Below are 22,889 nucleotides of genomic sequence, written 5' to 3'. Positions count from 1 at the left end.
ATCGGGCCACGGCCACGTTTCTGGCCGCGCTTGCGGGCCGCGGCCGGAAGCCGCGCCCGCGGATCGGGCCGCGGCCGGAAGCCGCGCCCGCGGCCGGAAGCCGCGCCCGCGGGTCGGGCCGCGGCCGGAAGCCACACCCGCGGGTCGGGCCGCGGCCGGAAGCCACACCCGCGGGTCGGGCCGCGGCCGGAAGCCACACCCGCGGGTCGGGCCGCGCCCGGAACCCACGCCCGCGGGTCGGGCCGCGCCCGGAAGCCGCGCCAGCGGGTCGGGCCGCGCCCGGAAGCCGCGCCAGCGGGTCGGGCCGCGCCCGGAAGCCGCGCCCGCGGGTCGGGCCGCGCCCGGAAGCCGCGCCCGCGGATCGGGACGCGCCCGGAAGCCACGCCCGCGGGTCGGGCCGCGCCCGGAAGCCACGCCCGCGGGTCGAGCCGCGGCCGGAAGTCACACCCGCGGGTCGGGCCGCGCCCGGAACCCACGCCCGCGGGTCGGGCCGCGCCCGGAAGCCGCGCCCGCGGATCGGGACGCGCCCGGAAGCCGCGCCCGCGGATCGGGACGCGCCCGGAAGCCACGCCCGCGGGTCGGGCCGCGCCCGGAAGCCACACCCGCGGGTCGGGCCGCGGCCGGAAGTCACCCACGCGGATCGGGCCGGGCGGACGCGGCGAGAGGCGCTTCGCGGCGTCAGGCTGCCGGACAGGGAGCCCCCGGCAGCCGCGCTCCGTGCGACTGCCGGGGGCTCCCTCAGGCGGTGGCCTGACATGGCGAGAGGCGCTTTGCGCCTCTCGCCGCGTCAGGCTGGGAGCAACTGCGAGCCGCGCTGCGCGCGGCTCGCAGTTCCTGGGGCTTGGAATCGGAGGGACCAATTGGCAGGCGCTTCGCGCCTGCCAATTGGTCCCTCCGATTGTCTGTCATGAGGAAGGGTCCAATCTGGACCCTTCCTCATCCCGGACTCATCCCGCCCCAGGACCCCTTACTGTTTTATTTAGTCCGTGGCGCCCATGGCGCCACGGGCGGTTTACAGATGGAACAAAAAAAAATGTTGAAAATGTTCTTTTGGTTCTACAAGTAACTAGTAGCTTTTGTTTAATTGTAAGTTCATGCACGTAAATACCTTAATGGTATCTATATTGAAATTTGGCACTGTGGAAATGTATTTAAATTTGATTGTTTTATAAGAGTAATCAATTTAAATTCATTAATTGTCTAATTGAAAAATACATGGAACTTCAAATCAAGCAGAGGCAGGCCCTTGATTCGCATGGCTGAGAAAGCTATATAATCATAGTCTCACCTGATAGGCTGTATAGGCTTCTGTGTGGAGATCCTGCTTCATACCGCAAGGTGTCTACTTTAAGTAGCCTCTGCCATTCGAATCTGCTAGGCTGTTTAAACCAAGTTAAAAAGTACATTGATCCTTCATGATTTTTAGCTCTAACTTGTATCCTTGGTCCTTGGTGATACAGAAGCTACTTTCCAAGGAAACCTTTTCCAGAGAATCAATCAGTTCCCTTATTAAATAAGGTCTCTCAGGGGGGCATCTCATTTCTCTTCCCCCACGGTTTCTTCTTTTCCTTCCCCAAAAACCAGCATGGTGTCATCAGTGTTTAAGAGTGGCAGATTCTAATCTGGAGAACCAGGTTAATTCCTCCACAAAGAGCCTGCTGGGTTACTTTGGGTCAGTCACAGTTCTTTTGGAACTCTCTCAGACTCTCTACCACATAAGGTGCCTTTTGTGGGGTGAGAAAAAGAAGGGGATTGTGCTTTGGGTCTTCTTAAGGTAGAAAAAACTGGGGCATAAAAACCTACTTTTCTTCTTCTCAAGAGTGCCCAACAAGAGTGCCCAACCTTTTTGAGCCTTCAGGCACCTCTGGAATTCTCAAACTGCGTGCTGGGTCCTCCCACAAAATGGCTCCTGCAGCTTACCTCAGTCGCACAGTGAAGATCCTGGTGCTAAGGTGGCAGCTGCTGCCAAAGCAACATTTAAAAAAATCTGCACAGTCAATCAGAATTCTTGCCGGACCACAGCCCCACCTGGCTTGGTCCACTTTCTTATAATACGTAACAGGCATCAAGAGGAGGATTTTGTGTGCCTTGGAGCCAATGGGAAACACATATGGGATCCTGCCCTATAGCCTCCCCCCATTTTCTGCTGCATTCTGTTTGATTTGGACTTGGGTCACCTGGATCCATCTGAAAGTCTAACGCAGGTTTTCTTGGTGGTCCAGGAAGAGTTTCCCGACTAGGTAGGAGTTAATTAATTTGTATGTATTTTAATTTGTTAAACATTTATCAGGTGATATGACCATGTATGGTCATGTTGACCACTCTCCCTCCCAAAATGGCCAATATTGGTCCTGGAGGGGGTGGGGAGGGGCTCCGGTTGGGCATGTACCCAGCTATGCTTCCCAACCATATTATGTATTATTGCACCACTTCTGGGGTTTCTCGAAGCCTGAAGAATGTTTCAGGGATTTCTCAGTGTTAAAAACAGTTGGAAAAGGCTGCTCTAACCACTACGCACCACTGGCTTTCATGGTGGTGACTGCTTTTGAACAGTGGTAAGCAGCTGAGTAAGCCATACAAGTCATGTTGTAGAAAGTAACCTGATGGCTGCTAGGCTTGGCCCAATGATTTTTCTTTCAAAATGCCAAAGCAGCTCTGGAAAGAGCCCTTTCCCTTCCCCCTGCCTTTTACGGACAACTGGGATATCTTTTCTTAAAAGTTCAAACTTTGTTTCTGTTATTTGGAGGTGGGATTAATTCTCCCATGTACCTGTTTTTAGATTTCAGATTTTTTTACAAACCAGGGACTTTTTCAGGTTTTTCAGAAGAGCAGTCTTCTTTGTTCATTGATACAGTCCCTAGATTTACGTATCCACAGATTTGGAGAATCAGATGTATTCATAATGTTGATGTTAGCTGTGTTTAGAAAATATGTTGAGTTTTCTTTCTTTTAAAGATGGATTCATAAAGTGATTTCCTGCTGGTACAGTTACCACTTAATTCTTCATTTTTTTGTCTCAGTACATTAATTAGTACTTGAGGAAACTGCTCTTAAAATACTTGTTTAAACATTACTCTTACTCCAAAACTTATGAGTCAGCTTAATGGACTTGAACACTAGCAAGGGAAGAAATGCTGCTGGAAAACTAGGCTTCCCAACTGTGACATTAAAACCTACAGATAAATGTGTCAGGTTCTGCACTCATAATACCTCCAGTTCTTGTATAACAGGATTTCTGCTTTAAATCTTTAATAACCTTAAAATGTTACATGTGATTTAATTAATAGAAAGGGGATTATCTTTAGCATGCAGCCATGTCAGCTGAATAGCATAGGGATGTCTTTCTCTGGCAGATGATTTAACATTTACAGTGCATGGTGCACTGCCACCTGGTCAGTATGATTCTGCAGGTGTTTGTTCCTGTTGTCGGTGACTTGTCAGGTTTTTAATAGTCTAGTGTTTAAGCATATTGATATAACATGAGTCATAGTGGCTTTATACCGAGGCATAGTGTATTGTCTGCAGCCCCAAATGACATGGAGTTTTAGTCCTATTGACAAATACAAAACCTGCCTCCACTGAAATACCTGCCTTTTAATGTTACCATTGTGGAGCAAATTTGGGCCATAGGTGTCATAGCCACGTGACAAAGTATAAGATAAAGCAGCATTTATATGGAAAGTGCATAGGCAGAATCGTAGCCATAGCTACCTCTGTGCCCCTTGCAGTTTTTAGCAGGTATGTTGTTCAGAACAAATGCACTTTAAGGGTTAATGGTATACTGCAATGGTTTCTGTGCTAGTTGAAAGCAAGGCCAACAGGGGAAGGTAGATTACTTGGTAGCTGCTTTCTTTCTGTTGCAGCTGGGAGCAGCTTCATTCCCACAGCACCAGCTGAGAGAGGAGTTCGAGAGAAGGAAATATTTCCCAGTCCTACTTGACTTACAATAATAATTAGATGTGAATTTCTTTATTATAGAAAGAGTTGCTTAGGAATGGAAGTAGCTGTGTGTATACATACATAAGGCATACATAAGACCTTTATTGGCATTATACTCAATAAAACCAATTGGCAGTAGTACATAAAAAGATATATAGCCAGATGTATTTTAAATAGCTTCTCAATGTGGTGATTATATCAATTCCAAAAGTGTTTCCTGTGATAGCAGCTCTCATTGTTCCACAACAAATACATGGCAATGTTATGCCAATATAACACTGGCGATAGGAGCCATATCAGTCCATTCTTGGTCCATCTACAGTGGCCCAAATCAAGGTGCTCGTGTTGACTTTTGGGACCAGCGTCTACTCCTGAACAAACCTACCGAACTACTGCAGTCTATCTCTGTTTTCCACCAGGGGCGAAGTCTTCTTTGTTTTATCTGGCAGTCCCTCAATGATCCCTCCTCATTCTTGTTTTTTAATCTGTTGTCCTCTGTTTTATATTTGTATCTTAGTTCTGTTTTTAATTGGTATTTATCATGCTGCTTTAATTGTTAGCTGCCTTTGTAGCCCTGATTGGACAGAAAGGCTGAATATAAATAAATTTAAAATAAATGCATAAATACAAAGACTAATCAGAACCTTCCTTTTGTAGATCCAAAATAACAAGCACATTTTAAACACATGTTTGGGGAATGCTTAAAATAATCTTGTAGTCTAGAACCTCACTGTATATAACTTATAAATGTTCAGCCTTGAAATACAGCAAAAGGATATCCCAGTTCAGACAGAACACAATACCATGGTTTATTTTAGCTCTGATTAGTTTGTGATTCAGCTTGCAGACTGTCTTGATCAGGGGTAGTCAAACTGCGGCCCTCCAAATGTCCATGGACTACAATTCCCATGAGCCACTGCCAGAGAACGCTGGCAGGGGCTCATGGGAATTGTAGTCTATGGACATCTGGAGGGCCGCAGTTTGACTACCCCTGGTCTTGATAAAGGCTGTTTTCAGTTTCTGAACTGGCAGAGCAGCAGGCCTAGGACAAAGCACTAACTGGCAGATTTATTCACAGCATACTATTACACATGCCATTGATTTGCTATATGCAGGATCCACTAATTTATTTCAGGATCCTAACTATGTTTTCGGAGTGCCATGAGAAGGATGGGGCTGAAATTCTTAATGTCAGACAGAACACAATGCACATTGTCTCCCTTTCCTTCTCTCCCATCTGTCCCCAAAGATGGTGCTTCTGTCATGATGGAATGGTGTGCTGGTACTCATTTTACCTCATTTTACCTATAGGAAGATCTTGGCTACCATCTATCTTGCCCAGTGCTAGGAAATGTTCCCTTTGCTATAAACTATAGCCTGATTTAGTATTGTGAAGAGGAATAGATCTCATTAACACAGATCTTTCCTATCCTTATCTGTACACTGACCTGCCAATTTCTTTGGTTTGCAGAGTTCATGGAGTTTGCCTTCTGTGTTCTCCTGGTTTTAATGGATGCTTGCTGGAGTATTTCCCTCAGGATAGATCCTCGGCATCATCATTATTATATATCTTGTTACCAGATTCATATATATATATATATATATATAGAACTGTAGGACTTGCTCTTCCAGCTTAACTAATTTCCCAACAGCCAACATAAGAATTGAAAGGATTTGTGAAGGGCCTTGTTTTAAGACTTGATGTGTGTAAGAAATGCATGTGAAGGAAGCAACAAAAACTGTGTCTTGCATTTGAAACTGAAACCATTTGGACAGATAACTTCAAAAACAGTTTTTTATGAACATACTTGTAGCAGGTTTTAACAAAGTAATCAAAAGTATTCCTTGGGAATTATCATGTAGACCCTCAAAAATTAGGAGATGCAAACTTTGGAATATGGAACCTTGAAGGAGAATTAAAAGTTTTGTCTTTGTTTCTGGATCATTTCTAGGATCTTCAGCTGGTGGGTGCCATCATCAGTCTAGGTGAAGTGATAGGTTGTGGCACAGTTTTTTGGGGGGGAGGGTTGGGGAGGTTGCATACCATTTGAGAGCCAACTTGCTGTAGTGGTTAGGAGTGCGGACTTCTAATTTGGCAAGACGGGTTTAATTCCATGCTTTCTCACATGCAACCAGCTGGGTGACCTTGGGCTCATCACAGAACTGATAAAGCTGTTCTGACTGAACAGTGATATCAGGACTCTCTCAGGCTCACCCACCTCACAGGGTGTCTGTTGTGGGGCGAGGAAAGGAAAGGCGATTGTAAGCCGCTTTGAGATTCCTTCGGGTAGAGAAAAGCAGCATATAAGAACCAACTCTTCTTCTTCATTTGTGTGCTGTTATAGGAGAAGAATTGTCTTTACCTGCTGCTTCCCCAGAGGCAGCTGGATTGTGTCTGAACTAAGCCAGAGGCTTCTGACATTGTAAAGTAGTTAATAATTATATGTGATATTCTTGGCCCATTGAGCCAAACATGTACATTACTGATAGACATGTCAGATTAATATGTATGATTTGTCTTGTCTGCAGTTTTCATATATTGTCATTGTTGTTGTTTTTATTAGATATACAGACAGTTCATCTATGCAAGCAGGCTCAGAGTGGTTTACAAAATAGTTAAAACATAGTTAAATCAAAATTTAAAACATCCTGCAATTAAAATTCCCAACCCAAACACCTTCCCACTCCACTCATGCAAGCCTACCCCACCCCAACCATCTCTCTTCTGGTCTACAGATTGGGTATTGGCCAGGAGCCAAGAAGAAAGGGGGAGATCTGGAGAGGGGAGAGTGGAGGCCCACATGACATTAAGCCACCCTGGCCTCAGTCATAGGCCTGGCGGAAGAGTGCCATCTTACAGACTCATAGATTAGTGATCTTTGGCTCTGGGCTATTTCCTGTAAATACTCGATCTGGAAGGCAGTTACTCGATGATCTACAGTCTTTGAATTGCTTATGCCATTTACAGAAGAGGCTAAATCAGCCTTTCAAAGGCAAGACAGAACTCTGAAATTCACTCCCCAGGGAGACTTGCCTGTAACCCTCTACTGTTGTCTTCCACTATGGGTATATATTTTTTGTTTTGTTTGGCTCTCCCCCCTGGTTTCGGCGTTAGGTGGTCTTATAAGACTTTATTGAATTATTTTACATATACTTCATTTAAGTATATGTATCCTCACCAAAACATCATGGAGATCCCACATCCGGCCGGTACTCCAACCACTTGGCTGGCTCCCAGTTGAATTCTGGATTAAGCTTAAGGTTTTGGTAATCACCTTTAAGGCCATATGTGATTTGGGCCCAGTGTACTTGAGAGACCACCTCCCTGCCCATACCCCCAAAAGAGCCTTTCTCAGCAATGAGAAAGAGAATACTTTGTGGGAATAAAATTATTGCTGTGTTAGGGAGAGCAGGCAAAAAAAAAAACTCTAGTACTCAGTTGAGCTATCTCTGCCTCTGTGCTCTAGAAGGTAATGCCTGCAAGCCAAGAAAAACATCTCTGGAGCACATGACTGCACATGAAAAAATAATGTTGTGTATGAAGAAATGCCCGAGAGCATTGGACTGAACCTCAACCCATATTGCTGCAGAATGCTGTTTGGCTCCAAACAAAGGTTTTCTGTCGCCTTTCATGATTAAGTCCTCACCTATTGTGATGGTATTGCCATGTTATTGGATAGGCCTTGCACTGAGAAGTAAGCTTATCAGTTAGCATGCTATGACTACAACTGTGGAGCATCATCCTCTGAATAGTGTATGCTACCTGCAGAGGTTGAGTCCAAACTTTTTAGGACAGTGCTCATTATTTTCTAAATTCTCCCTGCCCCTTCATTTTTTTTCTTGGCAATTTATATAACACAGATTTCTTTTACTCCCATCTGTTTCCTGTTCAGTGTGTATGCTTGGTTTCAGAAGACTCTTCTCTTTTTTTGCCTCTTTTAAACTCTTGTACTTCTCCTTTTAACATTTTGCTTGGCCTGCCTAAAATATGCAAACCATCTGTGCTTTTATATACTGATTCTGAACAGTCCCCAGTCTAGATCTGTACTTCTTAAATTTGTCCTTTGGCCTATAATTAATCATCTTCACTATGAATCCCAAAATCTGTCACTTTAATGAGGGAGCCTCCTTTTGGCTACATCAAACACTGTTGTTGAGTGCTTATTACAAACCAACTAAGATGCTAGCAGGCTGCCCATGGCCCTGGCCTCGAAACTACCGTGGAAATAATCATAATAGCCAGCCCTCTTTCACATCAAGATTTACATCAGGAACTATTATCTCTCTTTCTCACTTTAACTCTGTGACACTGGTGTTTAAATGCTGTGCAGAGCTGAGTGGAACTCTACGTGTGCTCCTAGGTCAGTTTTATATTCTGAATTACTGTGTCACAGGCATATCAGTGACGAAGAATCATAGAAAGGAAATTGATGGAGGTTTCTTTGGAGGTTTCTTGCCTAGTAATCTTATAAGCTTTATTTTACCACATCTCTTTGTATATTTAACTGTGTATTTGTATGAAAAGTACAGCAACAGAGGGGGGATTTGTTGAAGATCAGATATAAGTTTCCATGAGAGGAAGGTGCTGTAAAGGTAGAAATCCTTGCACAGGAAGTTGAACAGTGGCCTTCCACAATCTTCTCCTGAGTTCAGCAGCTCATGCAAACAAGGCCCCTCACACATTCCATGAAATCATGAAATCATTCAATTCCATGAATAGGCTGCCTAAGGAGGTGGTGAGCTCCCCCTCACTGGCAGTCTTCAAGCAAAGGTTGGATACACACTTTTCTTGGATGCTTTGGGATGCTTAGGGCTGATCCTGCGTTGAGCAGGGGGTTGGACTAGGTGGCCTGTATGGCCCCTTCCAACTCTAGGATTCTCTATGAAATCAACATGAAATTTTCAGCACACTTTTTTGGGGAGGTCAAGAGATGCAGTATTTGTAAAGTGTTCCTTTTTATATAAGTTTGCAAATATATGAGGGCTTAAAATAACAAGTGAAAATGAAACGGGTGTATTAGAAATGAGGTTTCCTCCTGTAGAAATGCAAATCTCATCTTTTTTTGCTATTTGAGCTTGACTGTGCTTTAAATAGAATGAATGACTGAATTGGGTTTCTTCCAAGTTTCCTGCATTTGGCAATCCTTGTAAGTTGTAACAGATGAAGTTCTGTTGTTACATATGACGTGCTTCTTTCCACATTGTATTTTGATGACTTTTTAATACCTTGAGAATTCAGCACAAGATTCACATCTGTTGTGTTTGGAGAAAGGTCCAAAGCTTGATAAATGCCCACTGGATTTAGAAGTTCCACAGCGTGTTAGTATTTTTGATTCTCACTCAGATTGTAGGAAAGAGGGAAGAGGATAACTTGGGCCAAATATGTAGGTGTGATGCAAAGATATATTTAATTTGTTCTTTCGATGAATTAACACCATCAGTGCATGAAAGGAGAGATGGAGAAGGAAAGCCACTTGGCATAAATAGCTGAAAGTTAACTCTTATGTATACGGATTAAGAAAGTCACCCTAAGCAGGTCTACTCAGAATCCTACTCCAGTTTATTCCATGGGGCTTGTCATGCCTCCCCCCTTCCAGTTCTATGTATGTTTACACACATGTTTGTGAGCAACTAAAGTGTGTTACTGTTTTTATTGCCATCACCCCAAGTTAGAAATCCATCTTCCCATCTTCCCAGTGACCTGGGGGAAACTAGTAAAGGCTACCTCTGAGGCTGTACAAAAGGCAGTTTCCCAATTGCTTCAGTTTCTCCCCTATGCATGTATGTTGGACCTTGAGCTAGTGATTAAGACTTGAGAGGACTGAAGCACACTTCGCTCTCTTAAACAGGAAAACTTTATTGCTACAGCAAAACAAAATCAGAGTCCAGTGGCACCTTTAAGTCCAACAAAGATTTATTCAAGCTCTGAGCTTTCGAGTGTAAACACTCTTTGTCTGAGGAAGAGTGCTTGCACTCAAAAGCTCACGCCTTGAATAAATCTTTGTTGGTCTTAAAGGTGCCACTGGACTGACTTTGCTTTGTTGTGCTGCTTCAGACCAACATGGCTACCCACTTGAATTTATTGCTACAAATTAATGTTACGCCAAATGCGTGTCTGTAAGGACACGTGTCTAAATTTAGTTGTGGGGAATCAGCTAGTAGAGCCAGCAAGAGGCAGCGTGGCGTAACGTGGGACCTTGTATTGCACAGTTTACTGGGTAATTATGTCACTGAGATAGAACCAAGGCAGACAATGATCTAAACATGGAAGAACTTTATTAACACACACACTAATTAGACAAAAGACAACACATGCATACTCTAGCAAAGAAATGTACATTCCTAGCCACTAGCACACAAGGAAAAGGCTTATAGGGGAGGAATCTATACTAAGGGTTGATTGGAAGTGATATCTACCTGTCTTCTGGGTGGAGCAGAGTTCCGGAGGTCCAGGGAAGCAATTTGGGGCGACAGACGAGGGACCAAGACGAATGTCGGACAGAGTTTCTGTAGCCTGGAAACTGACTGCACTTTGTGGCTGTGGGAGCCCAATATTTAAAGGAAATCTGTGGCCTGAGGCTACAGGGGGCTGATCCTACCTTGTCCAGGGCTTGGACAAAGAGTTTGATGGCCAGTAACGACTGTAGCCAGGTCCCAACAAAGAAACGGGTTGCTGAGACAAAGAAACTAGCTGCTGGGAATATGAAGAAATATTTCCTGTCTAGTAGGGCTGATGGCCCATTTCTGGCAAATCCTGGATGATTGCTTGTGCCTGGGGATAGTGGTAAGGGAAAAGACAAAGACCAAATCTTGGATTAGATTTGGTGTTGAAAGAGAGTGGCCAGTTCCCTTTGCAAGACAAAGTGCTTGGCTGGCTGGAGGGGAGTCTTGGGTGGGGTGCCTTTGTCTCTCTGTACTTGCCAGGTGTGCTGACAAACTCCTCTTTTGTTGCAAGCAAGTAGGTCGGGGGAAGCCTAACTCCAAGTCCTGCTTCAGAGCAAGAAGTGGGTTTTAGTTGCTTTCCCATTATGCTTTGCAAGGCTTGACCTGGCTTTTCTCTCTCTGGTGCCAGGGTCTGCTCAGGAGTGTCAGGAAGGGTTGACACGGGTGTGCCAGCCTTTGATGGAGGGGTGGCAGCCCACATAACATTAAGGTGAACAGGGAAAATAACTATCCAGTCTAAAGATCTAAGGAAAATAACAGAAAAGGATAACACTAAGCTAAGTATATGAGCCTCTTGTGGCGCAGAGTGGTAAGGCAGCCGTCTGAAAGCTTTGCCCATGAGGCTGGGAGTTCAATCCCAGCAGCCGGCTCAAGGTTGACTCAGCCTTCCATCCTTCCAAGGTCGGTAAAATGAGTACCCAGCTTGCTGGGGGGTAAACGGTTATGACTGGGGAAGGCACTGGCAAACCACCCCGTATTGAGTCTGCCATGAAAACGCTGGAGGGCGTCACCCCAAGGGTCAAACATGACCCCGTGCTTGCACAGGGGACCTTTACCTTTACCTTAAGCTAAGTATAACAGTACAGAAGGTTTACCTCTGAGATCCCCCTCTGGATGTCCAGTGAAGAAATGCACATTTAGGTATCCATTTTTACCATTTGAACAAAGACTAATGTATGTTACCAGTCTTTTAACCCTTTCTACTTTGGCTGATGAGCAGTCTCTCATCCAGTGCACATTTATGAACCCCTCTCCCCCAATGGGAAGGTGAATCCCAGCCTCCGCATCAATGCAGAGACACCTCCCAGATCATGTTTTACAACAGCTATCCATCTTGCCCTTCCTGACAGGTAGAGCAAATGGTTATCTCTCTGTGGAAATGCTTCTCTGTTCTGCTGACCTTGCTGTGCATTTTATGGCTCTTTGCTGGGATCGCAAGTATTGTCAGGATCCTTACTGTACTTCAGAGTTCCTTATAGATATGAATCGCAACAGGGCGTACTCCCAGGGAAGTGTTCTCAGTAGTCTGAGATTGTTTGAGGAAGTATGCATGCGAACGAAAGCACACACCTTGAATGAATCTTTGTTGGTCTTAAAGGTGGCATCGGACTCAAGTTTTGTTGTGCCACTTCAGACCAACACAGCTATCTACTTGAATCCATGATTCTACTGTAAGGCTGGAAAGAATGATAGCTTTTTATTGGGGGTGGGGGTGGGGTTGAAGGTGATATAACATCACTGCCCATGATGTCACTCTTGCCTCTGGTTAACAGGTTTTGAGTTTCAAAAATTTGGACCATCTGCTTGACCTGTAGGATGAAAGCAATGTATGTGTACACCAAAAGCAATGTGGTTTCCAACATCCCACTACTGATTTAAGGACTAGTGTCCATCTCCAGCCTTAATCATCTAGCCCTCATTTTAGAGATGGTCTCTTTAACAGCATTGGCATGTTATTGTTTGAACACAGTAATTTTGAATCAGTGCCATCTGTTAGAAGAGTCTGATAGGTAAGGATACTAATACAACACAAGGAGAGCCAGCCATTTGAATTAATATCTAGGTCTGATATCTAGGAGGCCGATATTCAAATCCCCATTCTACCTTAAAAGCTTACCAGGCGACCTTGGGCCAGTCGTATACTCTCAGCCTTGCCTACCTCATGGTACTGTGATGAGGAAAAAATGGAGAAGGGAAGAATGCTGGAAGCCTCTTTTGGGGATAAAAGTGGGGTACAGATGAAGGGGGGGGGAGATAAAATAAAGGAAGCGTGGAAATGCTATAGGTTGAATCTGCAGTAAAATGTCACCAGAAAAATCTGGCCATTGACCATGTTAAAATGTCAGTTAGCATTTTTTTGAATGTATAGTGTACTTTTTAAAAAAGCCGTTGATATGCCTTTTAGTGGCATATTTGCTGCCTTATGTGCTTCAGATGGCAATATATGATTAAAATTGATTATTTCTAGATGAAATATTTACAGCATCATTAAGCAGCATGAATAAACTTAATAGGAAACAAGAGATCATCCTACCAATGTTGTAGCTATTTAGCCAGAATGCTTTGTGGCCTGCTGCATCCTACAAAAAAAAGGAAACTCTAGCATCTTCCCATGACGAGACACATAAGCTTCATTTTCATGTGGCAGCTGCACAGGTAAACCTGTAAACCATTCTGAGCCACAAGGGAGAGCGCTATATATATATGCATACATAAAAGTTCTCTTTTCAGATCACATGACATGTGCAGAGGTTGTTCTAGGCCAGGGGTCCCCAGTACTTTTCTGAGCTTTTGGACACCTTTTGGTATGTTGAAAACTGGAACTAAGTCCTAGCCCAAAATTGATGCCCCACAAAGTAGAGCAGTACCTCCTTACTTGCTTTGCAGAAGAATTTAATGACAAACATGCTGAATGCTCTGAGTCGTTTTTCAGAAAGGGCAGAATGAAAATAGAAATATCAAAAAATAAATACAAAGCCGCCATATGCAGTCGGGTTTGTCAAGGTTAGTAGTGGAACAAAGGAAGGCCCAGAAGGGGAGGAGGAATGGGAACCACACAATAATTGTAAAAGGCCATGTGTTTACCAGTCCTCTTGATTCTCCAGTGACTGCAGCTTTTATTGCAGCTCTGGGCAATCTTCTCTTTTGAATGAGGGCAGCCAGTAACAGGCTTTCAGGGCTATTGCTGAGTATGGGCAGAGGTTCACTTGAAGAAGAAAAGGCAGCCCTTTTCCTATAACTCATGTTCTCTGAGGTGAGTTCTGTTATCTCATACCTCCCTCACTTTTCCTTGTATGTTAGAGTGCTACAGGAATTCCTGAGGACACTGTGATGGATTAAAGCAAATGAGGCAATTGGAGAAGCACAGCCTGTTACAACAGGCTGAGCTAGGCTTAGGGAAGGGCTACCTCAGCCTCTCTGGGAACTCTGGTGACTTACTGCCTGATAAAAAACAGGCCTTTACATGCATCTCATCCTCCCAAGTGCAAACAGACAACATGAATCTCTGAGACTATCAGTTACAGGTTGTTCCTGAAACAGCCATTTCTCTCTGCTGCATAAATATAATTCCAGTTTTGTTTTATGCTGACAAAGAAGGGAAGAGTGCCACCTATTTGCAGGTGCTACACAGTGACCAAACAGTGACAGCTGGGAACATTTCTCACTCTGCTACAATAAGCATCCAGCACCTTGTATTTTATCACATCCTTAAATTACAGGGGAGACCAAAGGTGACATGGGAGTAGGTCCTGTACAGTTTTAGAGCATTTGTAGAATTTTTTTTTTAACAAAAATACCTGTACATGTGGTACATATGTACTAGGCGGACTGAATTCCCTCATATAGTTCTGCTCCCCCTGCCCCTACACACTGTGATAAATGGCGGTCAGGTGTAAGAAAAAATATATATGCATGGGGTGGGGGAGTGGAATACAGTGCCAACTGGTGAAGTAAAAAGAAATGGGTACTGGTCTGGCTATCAAGCATGGAAGTTAGATTAGTTAGCAGTGCAGCCTCTTTTGGGAGGAGAAACAGTGGCAATGGAGAACTACAACAGAGATAAGAATATGCCATCATAAAACTGAAGATTTTCACATCACCATTCTAAACTGGATGTTATTTGTTGTTGGTCAGATTTTGAATAAAGTGATATAGGGAATTTCCTTCTGTTAATGAGCCATTTCTGAAGTATCCTACTCATTTCAAATAGCGCTTCTTTTTTCTCTTACCACATGATCTTCTTTGAAGGTTTCTTTAAAAACATTCCAAGTTGAACGCTATAGTGCTAAACCAATATAGCACTGATGTGCTATAACAGAACCATTGAGATGCCTTGATTCCAGGCCAAGGTATCTTAATACTGGGGCTATAGCACATCAGTGCTATATTGGTTCAGCATTATAGTGATCAACTTAGAACCTTAAAAAAAGTCCGCAGAAGATTGGTACAAAAGGGCGGGAGGGGAGCAGCTTTGTATGAAACGCTGTGGATATTTTAAACAGTACACCATAGCAGTTCAGAAAAAGGGGTAGAAAATGAAAGGAAGCAGTTTCTCTCAGAAGCAGCTCAACCATGCTTTGCTAATCTGATGGAAGCAGGTTTTTATCCAGGTAAATAAATTCTGCTAGCATCTGGTTATTAATATGGAATAGAAAGACAGTTTGAAAATGGCCATTCCGTGCAGCTAGCAGGTGTTTAAGGAACTATCTTTCAACTGGATAGGAGGAAATTCCTTCTGCAAATCACAGCTGAAGAATCTCAGAAGAACTTGAAAAAGATAATCCAATATTTTATGACTAAAATTGAAACTGCTTGACCAACAATAACTAAGGCCGACTACATACATGATAGTTGCCCAAGAGAAGCTCATTGGAAAGCATATGAATTTGCTGCTAAGTTGAATCTAGGAGTCTGATGATAAGGGGGAGGTGTTTAGCCTCTTTGAATATTTCAAAATACTTCAGGTGAACTTCAGGTCCTTGGAAACATGCAACTGACTTACTACCAACTTTCATGGATGTGGAACAAGTTGACAGTGGAGAGAAGGAAATCCTTTGCAGTTAAATAAATTATGCTTTATGTTCACACAGGATAGGTAAGCTATCTATATAGATCCTTTAAAGAAATAATTGAACTATATAGGCCTGTGAAGCATTGATAGCTCAAACAATCAATCAATACCTTTAATGGCATGTAAAATATGTAAAGACAGTATACATTGAAAGATCATGACATCAAAAAGTATAAAGTAACAGGTAAACAATCTTAAGAAAACAACTTGGAATTAGCCCTGATAATATCCTCTAAAAAATTGGCAACCCCGTTTGTAATATCAGGGTTACTGTCATTTAATAGAAGCTGGCACACGGTCCCTTTGTTTGCATTATTCTTGTTCTGCAGAACAGTTAAGAGAAATTTTCAGTGAGATACTAAGTGGAGAGGGCATTCTAAAATTACATGCTGTATTGTCTTGGACAAGCCCATACCACAGGGACAAAGCCTCTCAAGCAAAGGGATATGGTGGTGCCTTCAAAATAGAACCTTAGAAGAGAAGGCATTGGTGCAAGCTAGTATGGAGGTCCTGCATTGAAAGGGAGCATCTAATGTGCAAAAATAATCAGCCATTTTTTCACATTGGGAGCGCCGACCAATTCTAGAAGCAGAAAAGACTGTGGGCTGAAGTGTAAAAAATTGTGTCTAACAGTCTCTGTTTAATAAAATGAAAAATTGAGGGCCTGTCAAGATGTAACACAGAATCTAAAGACATCCCAATTTGATTGCATTTGAACTCAAATTACTGAGGACCAGGCAGATCTATAAGTATCACTGCTGCCCCCTTCCTCTCCATTACTGTTGACTGTGGTTCTTTTATTTTTCCAAATCTTGGCATTTGTAATATGCAATAGAGAATGGTGTTGTGTCTATGAACATTCAGAGACTAAAAGCATGAAAACTGAGCCTGAGATCCAAAACTGTTGTTGGGAATGTGCCAGTTCCTGGGGCACAGCAAGTCAGTGCAGAGACTTAAGGACCAATCACAGGCCTCCATTAAGGGCCAGTTGTGTGCCTTGATGGGACCCATAAAAGAGTATATAGGCACAGTTCTGATTGTTGTTGTTCAGGGTTTCTGGTTCCATAAAGCTGTTTGGTTGTTGGAGCTGAGTTTCCGTGTCTTACTGATTTAATAAAGTGCACGTTGTGTGATGTGGCATGGTGTGTACGCTTTAGTTTTGTAGTAGGAGGTCCAGTTTACAGCCATCCAAATTTGAGATATCTGGAATAGAAACTGAAGATCTTCAGTGAGAGCTTTGATACTGCATCATATTAGGGTAACTGGGACAATGGCTCCCAATACTGTGCAGTGGCCATCAATGTGAGGGGAACTAAATTGCACAGGAAAAGGGTAGTATTTCTCCTAAAGCTCCAGCTTTATTCCATACTACTTCTTGTCCAACATATGACCAATTAACAGGTAGGTACTGCTAAGTGGTGTTAGTTAATTAAAGAATTCTGAGAGAATTAGCTTGACACATGAATGTACCCATTTCTTCGCTTGTATTTTGGCACTAGTACAGGCATTTAGTATGGTGCTAGAATTCTTTATGTAGTAGAATGCAAGAAACAAAGACATGTGCCCAGATGGCAGAGATGCCCTAATATTCATGCTTCTTCCATCCCTTGTAGACAGGATGATGAATTACATATACAGGTGTATACAGAAACACTAAACCCACGTGCAATATAATTCATATTTCCCGTGTGTGTGCTTCCCAAACATGTTCTCCAGCATGCACTAGAAAAAAATGTCTGAATCAGACCCTAGGTGCCTGATGTGTATTTGTAAATCTATTTTGTAAATTTTCCTCTCTTAACCCACAGGGTGCCCACACTGTAAAAACTCCATTCCACATTTCACCACTGCTGCAGAACTCTTTAAAGAAGATAGAAAGGTAACCCTACTTGATTCATTTTTAAATGTTGTATAGCACTTCCCAGCCACTGTTTTCTGCTATCAGTTTGATCCAGTTTGTTTAGTGCAAAAACGTTGGGTTTGTATCAAAACAAAACAAAAAATATCTGAACCAATTAATCACTGCTGGTATATTTGCTCTCAAAAGTCAAGGCAGTGAGTTTCCCATTTTTCTGTTTTTAAAATTTTCCCCCTCTTAATTTGTTCTCTTGATAAATATGGTTTGGTTAACATTATTCTTGTAATGCAACTTTTTCAGTCTCAGGCAGAGACCCAAAGGTTCATTTCAGACTAAAATGGTTAGAATTTGTAAAGGGAAATGTGATGGGGAAGGAAACCCTAAGTGCAATTGGGCTTTGGTATACTGATATTGCTGCAGACAACCTTACTGCTGAAGAGGCAAACCGTTGTCCAGTTATAAAAGTAGCTGGTCTTTTAAGCTGCAAAAACTGCCGTGATGAAAACAGAAGGAAAAAGTGTTGCCAGTGCATAGCCAACTTATGGCAACCTTGTAGGGATTTCAAGGCAAGAGACATTGACCGTTTATGCACTGGGAACTTCACTGCCGCAGCTCCTATGCAGGAGCACAAATTGGGAGTAGATGAGGTGCACCGGGCCAAATGCTCCCTCATGTGGGTGCAGGAAGAGGTGAGGCAACTTGCCATAACTAAAACTCCAGCCTGCAGCCCAGCATGAAACCTCCAGTGCAGACATGGTCATTGAGGTGCTTTTCCATTGTCTGTCTTTGTGTCGCAACCTGGACTTCCTTGGTGGTCTCCTATCCAGATACTACCCAGAGCCAACTGTGCTGAGCTTCAGAGATGTGATAAAATTGGGCTAACCTGGACTACCCCATCAAGGCATCTCTTTATAAGATCCTGGATTTATTTCACCCAGGCATCTCCATCTTTACCATACCATATGACTGAGCAGCCCTGCTGTTCTCTCTGCAGCTTTATGCCTCACAACAAAGCCATTGACTCTCACACAAAAATGCTTGTATATACGTATGTATTTGTTAGAGAGAGAGGAAGAGAGAGACATCCATTTCACGGATAAGTCCAGTCATGTGAATCTTGATCAGCCGTCTTCTTTGTGGATGGCATCAAATAACGGTCATAAACAAATGGGCACAATTCAGTATGCAGAATGGTCTTACTGGATAACATGTTTGATTGTTTGGAAACTGCCAGATATTGAGAGAAGACCTTTAGCCACAGAGACAGTGATGGATGGAGAGAACCCTTCTTCTAGCTTAGAGTAGTTATAGCAAAAAGTGGAGTGGTATAAAATTTAATGATGTGGAACCAAAGTTCAAATTGAGAATATTGAGTTGAGTGGGGGAGGTGTCCTCAAGGCCAAGCACACAAGGAAAACAGCTTTGGGTTTTTTTCACTCCTGACTTTTCAAGGTGTTGGAGAGTGATAATTTTGGATTCTTCCTTCAATCATGCACCATCCAATTTCACTGAAGTGTTTCCTGTGGTCTGCTGAAGTCCTTAATGGGTATTTCACACAAGCTGTGGTGCAGCGCAAGAATGCAAGTGAAGGCCTCCTTCCCCAATGCCCTTTTCCCCCTCCCGGAACAATTTCTCTGCAAAGTTTACATGAGTGTAGAGATAAGGTATCATTATCGTTCCTCAAATCCAGCAAAGTGCAATTCTGAAAAGTGCTAACTTCTCAGGTCATTTTTTTGTAAAATTCCATAAGTACTAAAATAAAGCATTAATATTTGTGATCTATTGTGAAGTCAGCGGATAGTTTCGTGTCACTCGCACTTTGATTAGTTTGTGTAAATGATGACACAATATCTCAGAATTGATTATTTTTAAAAAAGAAGTCTGAAGTACTGCTATGAATTTAGGATATTGGCACTGTGAGGCAAGGCTGTATATTTTACCCATGACAACGAAGAGCTGGGAAGACGTATCACTGGTCTCTTCACCTGACTTAAGTGTCTTGGAATACTAAAGTCTGTGAACATGTCCTTTGGCCTGCAGTACTGCAGGCAGGGTTTTACTGTTCACAAGGACTGTGGCTATGTGGGGAATAGACAGGACTTGTCAGAGCCGCAGTAATCCAACAGTGCTAGCCTGAGCGGTCAAGGATCCATGTCCATCATTTGGAGACTGAAACGCCAAGTGGTAACTTCCATGACTAAAACAGCCCTCACTCATCCGACACAAGGGAGGGCTCGTGATATTGCTTGGAGACATTTCACATGTTCAGAGAAGTATCCTCAACTGATGAAATTAGTTGAATTTACCACCTGTTGGTCCGTCCTCTGTCTCCCTTTAAGCTGTGCCAATGAAATGTTTTTTTGTACGCACATAAGATTGCAGTCTGTAGTTGTGATGGGTTGGCAAATTCATGAGATATACATTTACTAATACTTCACAGAGCTGCAGCTGGCCAGGACCCATTGATAGGAATACACTTGAGTGTATGGTTTTGTTACCATATAATGTGTTCAGTAGATCTCATTTCCAGCATATAGGGTAGACAAGGACTGGTCTCCTAGAAATCCCCTTGTCCCAGGCTTGGCAAGGCCAAAGGCTTATTGAGGCCTGATAGTTTGTCTTTGTTTGAAGCACTGTATTTATTCTTTGTGACAGTTAACAAAACATCAAGACAGTCATTGGCAGGAAACAAAAGAACTGTAAATACAAATTTGCTTAATACACGCACACACAGAATCCCAAACCCTTGTCACTTGGCAACAACATCCCTTTGTGTATAACCAGAGATTTGTCATCTTTACTTGACACTTTCTAAACTGTTCTTTTCCTGACTGAAATGTTGTCCTTTATGAAAGAACACTTAAGAGAAAAAAGAATTAAAAACCTGCCCTTTTTCATTCCTCTCCAAAATCAATGTTCAGCTAGTTATTCACTTCCATTTTCATAACAGAAGTCAATATTTGCTCCTGCCGAGATTTATTACCTTGAATCAATATGCTGATATGTGACAGTACATATTTTAAGAGGAGCCCAGCCAACTACTCCTGCAGGAGGCTTCTATTATTGCAGCCTTGTGCCAAACCCAGAAAAGCAGCTTCTGAAGAAAGAGCTGGGAAAGGACGTATTTAAGGCAGTGGGATTTTTATTTTAAAACACAGCAAATGAGAGGATTTGTTTTATGTTTTTGCTATATGCACAGTTGGTTTTGAATAAATAATAGCAAAGATGTATTTCAGTAACTAAACCAGGAAGAAAATATGCAGAGAGCAAAACCCAGGTATTGGACAGGTGGTGTCTCACGCGCTGTCTTGCTGCACTTGCCTCACTGTGGTCTTCTGTGCTACGGTTGGTAAAGTGCATGTGATAATACTCTTTGTGCTCCTCAACAGGAAGGCCCTTTCCATAGCACATTGTGCCTCTATAAAATTGCATCTTTCCTCTTTAGACTCTAGGCTGCCATGACCAAGTCCCCCTCTTAACATGTGTTGTAATTCTATAACTTTACAATATGTATTAACTGGAGGGGATTCAGACCTCGGTACTCAGGTGGGCTAACAGCATTTCTAATTCCCTTCTTCCTTCACACTCACAGCTGTATGTGCATCCTGATTTCACGTATAGAAAGAAATCCCAAAACTGCTAACTTTATTTTCAGGCGGTATCTCAGATCCCTAGAATTCATCTCATGCAAGCTAACCAAACTGGAACTCATTTTACAGTGATGCTGTGGTAGAGATTTAATCAATGACCCAAGTAAAGCTACCTTATAAGAATTGTCCTGCTGGATCAGTTCAAATCTTCATCGGTTCAAGGATTCTGTGTCCAGTAGTGACCAGCTAATTACCTCATGTATTCAAACAGCTATGCCAGGAGGGCAAATGTCGAATTATGTTTGTTCTCAGCATTTGGGTGCTCAGAGACGGAGAGAGGGCAAGTGCTCGAGAAACTAGAGATTCTATTTCGCTAGCATGATTAATAACTGTTGATACGGCTATCTTCTTCATATGGTTTCTTAATAAACCTACCTTTTGTTGCTCCCACATCAGTCAGAAAACATCTAAAAGTGTCGGCTCATGTAAGCTAAGCAGGTGATGCTTGGAAAGTGCACTGCTTGTATTGTTGGTTGTTAACTGCAGTGTAGTATCAACTTTTGAGCCTGGCTTTCAACCGTCATGAAAGCTTCAGCGTCCATACCAATATGAGAGTGCCTAATAGGAGGCACATGCAAGGGGCCACCATCACTGCTTCTGAACCTGTATTCTCAAAACTGAAAAACATGTGTGAAGGAATTGATCAGCCCTGAATCTAATAAATGGTTGCTTAAAATTATATCCTGCTTTCTCAAATATAATTTGCTCGAGACAACTAACAATTTAAAACACATCAATAAAGCAGTCAACAAGATAAAATCCCAATAGCTGAAAAAGTAAAACAGCATAGCAGGAAAGCAAATTAACAGAGTGTCTTTCTTCTTAGAGAAAGGCATCCCATAGTTGCACTTTTCTATGTCTTTTCTAGCTCTGTGATGGCAGAACCTGTGCATATTTGTATTCCAAAGATAGAAAATTGGCTTATTTTTGGAAGCTTGGGTTTCCTCTACAGTAAATTGTTATTTTATGCTAAGTTTGATTATTTATTTTGCTGCTGGGCTGGAGGCAGTTCATTTTAAGCCTAACCTCTGAATCTTGTAAAAGATATCATTTGGGAATCATATTAATACTAGAAATTAAGCCCATTTTATGCCTGAATAAAATGGGCGCTAGGAGCCTGTCTTCTCTCGGCGGCAGGAGCAGCCTCAGGGCGGTGAGGCTATTCCCGGGGCCGAGAGAAGTCAGAGAGAACCCTGCGGGCCCCTCCCCCCCTCCTGAAAGGCCAAAACGGCCTCCTCTCGCCCCGGGAGCGGCAAAGCCGCTCCCGGGGCGACAGGAGGCCGGCTGCCGCTGCCCCCCCTCCCGAAAGCCAGCTGCGGTGGGTGGGCAAGGCCTCTGCCGGCCCCGGGCGCTACTTCACGGTTCGCACTTACCTGAGGTGCGTGCTGCCAGTGGCGTGTGTGAGGAGTCCGGGGCGGGCCAAGTGGCCAATAGGGAGGCGCGCCTCCCAATTGGCCACTTGGCCCCTGAGTGGCACTTGGAGAGGGCCAATCAGGAGCCGCTTCGCGGCTCCTGATTGGCCCTCTCCGAGTTTTTATCCCAGACGGATCCCGCCCTAACTCCTCCCACAGAACCCTTACTCTTTTATTTATTCCGCGGCGCACCGCGCTGCGGGGCGGGGTTTAAGATTGGAACAGTTAGAATGCAGGTTATAGCAAATTTATTTCCACATACTTTCACACATTGTGTAGGCCAAAACAAATGAATTGAAGCTGATAATGAAAGTGAGCTTAAGCATGAACAGGTCAGCGACCTTATGGCCACTGCTAGTGATTAGACTTTGAAAATTGCCACAACTAAGGTTCCCCTTGTTGTTCTTGACATTCTTCGACTTTCTGTATTACAATTCTTAGGCTCCACCTTAAAAATCATGACCTGTTTTTTATAATATTATTTTGCTGGGTTTGTTTACCATTATCTAGATTAT

General features: G+C 43.3%; 1 protein-coding gene across 2 annotated transcripts in view; it reads left to right on the top strand.

Moving 5' to 3' along the window:
- PDIA5 (protein disulfide isomerase family A member 5) overlaps window positions 1–22,889 on the top strand; it is a 201,510-nt gene that overhangs the window by 164,399 nt on the left and 14,222 nt on the right. For both annotated transcript variants that reach the window (XR_013228164.1, XM_077320450.1), the window contains one exon: window positions 17,263–17,333. Coding sequence is in view for 1 of the 2 variants with exons in the window: in XM_077320450.1 (XP_077176565.1) it covers window positions 17,263–17,333 (71 nt within the window). In the remaining variant the exon portion in view is untranslated. The remainder of the gene's footprint in view (window positions 1–17,262; window positions 17,334–22,889) is intronic.

The sequence above is a fragment of the Paroedura picta genome, chromosome 2 (genome assembly GCF_049243985.1).
Source record: "Paroedura picta isolate Pp20150507F chromosome 2, Ppicta_v3.0, whole genome shotgun sequence".
Classification (NCBI taxonomy): domain Eukaryota; kingdom Metazoa; phylum Chordata; class Lepidosauria; order Squamata; family Gekkonidae; genus Paroedura; species Paroedura picta.
Note: the sequence above shows the minus strand (reverse complement) of the source record. Positions and strands in the feature narration are given on the sequence as shown.